The 5,383-nt window shown below is 53.4% G+C and overlaps 1 protein-coding gene across 5 annotated transcripts in view; it reads left to right on the plus strand.

The window, feature by feature from the left end:
* NLGN4X (neuroligin 4 X-linked) overlaps positions 1-3,503 on the plus strand; it is a 408,403-nt gene extending 404,900 nt beyond the window's left edge. For all 5 annotated transcript variants that reach the window (XM_006147778.3, XM_006147781.3, XM_006147777.3 and 2 more), the window contains one exon: positions 1,260-3,503. In XM_006147778.3, coding sequence (XP_006147840.1) covers positions 1,260-2,109 — 850 coding nt within the window. In that variant the 3' untranslated portion in view covers positions 2,110-3,503. The remainder of the gene's footprint in view (positions 1-1,259) is intronic.
* Positions 3,504-5,383: the final 1,880 nt, after the last annotated feature.

A 5,383-nucleotide genomic window follows, 5' to 3' on the forward strand; every position in this document is an offset into this window, starting at 1 on the left:
CAGGAATGCAGCGCCTTGACCTCATGCTACCTGCTGGCCCTATGGGTTAATCCTTTATTAAATTTCTTTTTATTAATTCATAGTAGAGTCGGTGTGCATGCACACGAGACAGCATGAGAGGGAGAGAGAGAAAGGGGCACCCTCTAAGAAGTCTGGCCAGACCTCCGTGGCCTTCCCAGCTGCCGGGTCCTGGACGTCCACACCTGTCCTGCCTCTCCACGTTGACCAGGCTGGACGTTACAACCAGAGTCACCCTGCGGGTCCGGCTTCTCCTATTCCATGCATTGCTATCCGTGCTGTGTCATAAACCCACACCCAGGGTTTATTCTTCTTTAAAAAGGTTTTTGCAGGGCCAGCGGATGGTGTAGCAGTTACGTCACTGGGCTCCCACAGAGCTGACCACAGCTCAAGTCCTGCGTCCAGTGGCTTGAAACTCTCACCGGGCACGTGTGCATGTGTGCCCAAGATCTGGGAGGAGAAGGGAGGAGAAGGGATTGCGGGGTGGCCACCCCCCCTGGGGGGAGGTTTCTCACTTTCCCTCTGCCTGTCTTTGTCTTTCTCTCCCTCTCTCTCTCTCCCTCCCTCCCTCCAGCAAGTACACATACCCTAAGGCAAACACTTCTTTAAATTCGTCTTACTACTATTCTTATTATTATTTTGCTAGAAGGTGCGTGTGCTTTCTGAGAATGAACAGGGAGAGGAGGGGGACAGTGAGGAAGCTCCCTGCGTGGAGAATGGCCATGCCTCAACCTCTTCCCCATTTCCCTTCTTGGGATTTTGGACACACACGCACACACACACCTGTACCTGGTGTCTGATTGATTGATTGATTGGTTTTCTTTAGGTTTTTATCATAGAGCATGTACACTTGCCAGAGAGAGAGGGAGAGAGAGAGAAGAGGAGAAATCACCCCTCAAGGGGGATGGCCACACTGCAGTCTTTTCTCCTCTGTTCTCCTCTTGGGAGTTTTGGGCACACGTGCACTCATGCTTGACATAATTTTCAAGCCCCCGGGTCTGGGACTTGAACCAGGCAGCCCACCATGTGGTACCCAGCCACCTGGAGCCCTCTGCCACTGGCTGGCTCCGATTCATTCGTAATATAAAGACCAGAGAGATTTTCAAAGAGCAGCCAAGATGGCGGAATACCGTCCTTGGCACGTACGGGTGAAGTGACATTCATTTCCCGCCCTCCCCGGTGGAGAGGACTTCTTCTCAATGATGGACCCACGTGACCTCTGTTCTTTCTTCCATCCCCAGGGATCCGAACCAGCCCGTTCCTCAGGATACCAAGTTCATCCACACCAAACCCAACCGCTTCGAGGAGGTGGCGTGGTCGAAATACAACCCCAAGGACCAGCTGTACCTGCACATCGGCCTGAAGCCCAGAGTGCGGGATCATTACCGGGCCACCAAAGTGGCCTTCTGGCTGGAGCTGGTCCCCCACCTGCACACCCTCAACGAGATCTTCCAGTATGTCTCCACCACCACCAAGGTCCCACCCCCCGACATGACCTCCTTCCCCTACGGCACCCGCCGATCGCCCGGCAAGATCTGGCCCACCACCAAACGCCCGGCCATCACGCCCGCCAACAACCCCAAGCACGCCAAGGACCCTCACAAGACGGGGCCCGAGGACACGACGGTCCTCATCGAAACCAAACGGGATTACTCGACCGAGCTGAGCGTCACCATCGCCGTGGGGGCGTCCCTGCTCTTCCTCAACATCCTGGCCTTCGCTGCCCTCTACTACAAGAAGGACAAGCGGCGACACGAGACGCACCGGCGTCCCAGCCCCCAGAGGAACACCACCAACGACATCGCTCACATCCAGAACGAGGAGATCATGTCCCTGCAGATGAAGCAGCTGGAGCAGGACCACGAGTGCGCGTCCCTGCAGGCCCACGACACGCTGAGGCTCACCTGCCCCCCGGACTACACCCTGACGCTGCGCAGGTCCCCAGACGACATCCCCCTCATGACACCAAACACCATCACCATGATCCCCAACACCCTGACGGGGATGCAGCCGTTGCACACGTTCAACACCTTCAGTGGCGGACAGAACAGTACGAATCTACCCCACGGACATTCCACCACCCGAGTATAGCTTTGAGGCCCCCCGCCCCTTCCCCGCACCCTGCCCTCCAGCCACACACGGAAGACCGCGCCAGACAAGGCAAGGCCGCCAGACCAGGAATGGTTTCCACCTCGCCACCCTGGGACGCGCGCACGGAACAGGGCGGCCGCGTCCCTGCGGCCGCGTCCCTGCAGACGCGTCCCTCCCGTGCTTCCCGGTGTGACGAGATCCACGCCCGGCCCTACGGAAATGTGAAATCCTGTCCATTTTCCTTGCCGATCTCCGCCCCTCCAAACCGACACGCGGCGTGACCGGGAGGTGGCCATGCCCAGGCCCCGGACGTGTCACACGGCGGGCGGCGTCACAGCTGCTGACGGCTCTGGGACTCGGCCAGAGGCATCCTTGTGTTTCTTTTTCGGTTTTCAGGTTTTTTTTTTTTTTTTTTAAATGACAACTGGGGGAGGGGGATTTAAAAAAAAAATAAAAAGTTCTTTACGTGCCATGCCACAGATGGCTCGATGTTCGCCAAGAAAGAGCCTCTGGGGCTTTTGTGCGGCCTAAGGAGCTATCATCCAGAGAGAGAGAAAAGTAGAATTTTACGGTTCGAATCCAAGACTTGACTATGCAGCGAAATCCATACCGTTCTGTGCAAAGGGACGTTTTGCCAGCCTGAACTCTATTTAAGAAACTTTGTACAAATTAAAAGAAAGGGAGAAAAAAAAAAAATGTATATAGCTGTGAGTTGGAAACAAAAAACAAAGGGGGAAAAAAAAAAAAAAAAAAGCTTTTTTCGGTGTTTTCCGTTTGAAAGAGCTTTCCGCGAGCTTGTGCTTCTCATCGTGGTCCGTATGTATATAAATATCTATCTCTATATACTCATCCATGTCACCTGTGTTTCCTTCCCAGCGACAGAGGCTTTTCTTCTCCATTCCTCGCGGCCCACGAAGACGTGGCATTTTTTCTAACGTCTTTCCATCTGCAGGAGGACGGAGCATCGTCCAGAAGACCCGGGAGCATCCGCGTGGCCTGGTCCCCATTTTGCGTGGCCCCAGTGCATGCCACGGCGTTGTCGGGGGACTGTTGTTTCGGAAAACTCTTGATTTGTGTGCGTCTGCCTTCACGGAGTTGAGACACAAAGCTGGGTCCCCCGAGCGGAAGGTCTTTAAAGGTGGTCCCGGGAGAGACGGCGTGTGCACACCAAACGGCGTCGGGTCGGGCTGGGGGGGCCTACAGACAGAAGCCCTGACAGGTGTCCTGTCTTGCTGGAACAGTGGCTGCCCTCCCCCTGCCCAAGGCTCTACCAGAAAAGGGAAGAGAGGTAGTCTTTGGCGGGGCTGTCCCCTACCACGTCAATGAGACTCTGTTCCCCGGCAGCTGCGGGCGGGTTTGGCCAGGGCAGGGCCCGCACGGCTTGGCTGGTCCTATTGGCAGGCCTGGGTGTCGTTTTTGTAAGTCCCTTTTAATTTTTTTTTTTTTTTTTTTATCAGTAAGCAACCGTTTTTTAAATTTTTTTTGTCCTTTATATCATTTTTGAGATAAAACAGCTGCTTGTCTGAGATAATTTACTTTCTTTCTGGATCTGTCCGTGAGTCACCAGGTGCATGTGACAGAAGAAGGAAAGAAAACAGGGGTGGGGGGGAGAGCAGAACATTACAAGTGCTTGTCAAGGTTTTTCTGAGACATGAGGGGAGTCTCCCCGTTTTATTTACCTGTCCGGCCGCTGCACACTCACGATCCGTGGCTAAGAGGGTTTTCCCTCCGGTGGCTTGTCCTCTTTTTCTTCTCTCTTCCCGCGTTCCTGATGGAACCGTGGGAGTGTCCCAAGGCGGACGTGACCCGGACCGCGTGTCTCTTCTGACATGAATGCATCGCCAAGAAACAGCAGCCAAAAAGATGTGCAGCTCACATCTCCGGGCACCCCGGGGTTCTTTTAGAAACCGGGTGTTAAACGTCCTGCCTGAGGCCGGTCATGCTTCATCAGCAGCCCAGCTGCCTTGGGCTTTCCAGTAACCGCCTTCGAGTACCCAGTCCCTACCCGAAAACCGTAGCGGGCTGCAGGGGCAAACCGAGCTCTCAGAAACTCACGCACGACACCGATGCTTGTCCGGGTTGAGGCTGGAGAGGGGTTTTCTGTCTAGGCACGCGTGAATCGGGACGGTCTGGATTCATCGCACACGGCGTACCTCTTCTTAGCCGCCGCGAGGGGTCGCGGGGAAGAGTTGGCCCTTGTTTTCCTCCCTGTCCTGAAGTTTGTTAGCAGCCCCTCTGTCCGAGTGTGGGATTGCCCCGGTTGGACCACAGCAGACAGGGTCTCTGCAGAGCTGAAGAGGAAGGGCCGGCCCGCGCCGTGGTTGGGATCCGTCCCTCCGTGATGTGAGTCGTAGTACCTGTTGAGTATTTTCAATTGTCTTCTGCTAGCAATATGTACAGTTAACGCGTCAGGTTTGTGACATTGGGATAAGGAAAAAAAAAAAAAAGAGTTCCTGTTACGTGAATAACTTTAGCTTTTACAGAGGATTATGATCAAAAGCAATTTAATACATCTTACACGGTATCTTATTTCTACATGGGAAGAAGGGATCTTCATAGAGTTCTATGAGAAAAAAATATACTAGCTATCTATAAAAAAGAGAAAAAAGAAAAAAAAAAAACACTAAGAAAAAAAAAAAAATCTTTCCTAGGCTTTTATTGTCAACCTTCAGAGGCACGCAGGGTTTCATGGTTCCTTGGGTTATGATTTTGCAATTTTGTTTTTGATTTTGCCTTAAGTAAATGATACACGATATATATGGCTGGACACATATGTATAAACTTTTCAGCAGCATTTTTAATAATAAAATATCACAGTATTTTCTAATGCTTTGTGCAAAGAATTCTGCGTCTGTTCTTTCTTGCGACGTGGCCGGTTTCCTTCACGGTGTGGTTTTTCTCTTCTCTGGCACCGTCAGAGCTGCACCGAGAAGGTGGAAGAGCCGCCGGGCCCCTGACTGATGGCGGTCCATGGCTCACTGGGTCCTTCCCCACCACCATGTGCCGGGGGCTGGGCAGTGAGCAAGCCCTTCCCCAGCACACACACGGCCACCTGGGGTCTACCTCCTGTGAGGTCACAGGCTGCCCTGGGCCCTACTGTGTGACGATTTAACTGTAACCTGCATTGTGTCACTGGGGTGTGTGGTGGGTGGAGAACCCTTGGGTGTCCTTGGATCACCCCAAGCCCAACTCGTCCACCGAGGTCTTCAGTCTGTAGAGGGACTGTCTTCCATAAGGCCGCTCTCTGGTCCCTGGGACGTTGGGGACTGCTGAA

This window comes from Tupaia chinensis, unplaced genomic scaffold (assembly GCF_000334495.1).
Source record: "Tupaia chinensis unplaced genomic scaffold, TupChi_1.0 Scaffold000222_1, whole genome shotgun sequence".
In the NCBI taxonomy this organism is placed as follows: Eukaryota; Metazoa; Chordata; class Mammalia; order Scandentia; family Tupaiidae; genus Tupaia; species Tupaia belangeri.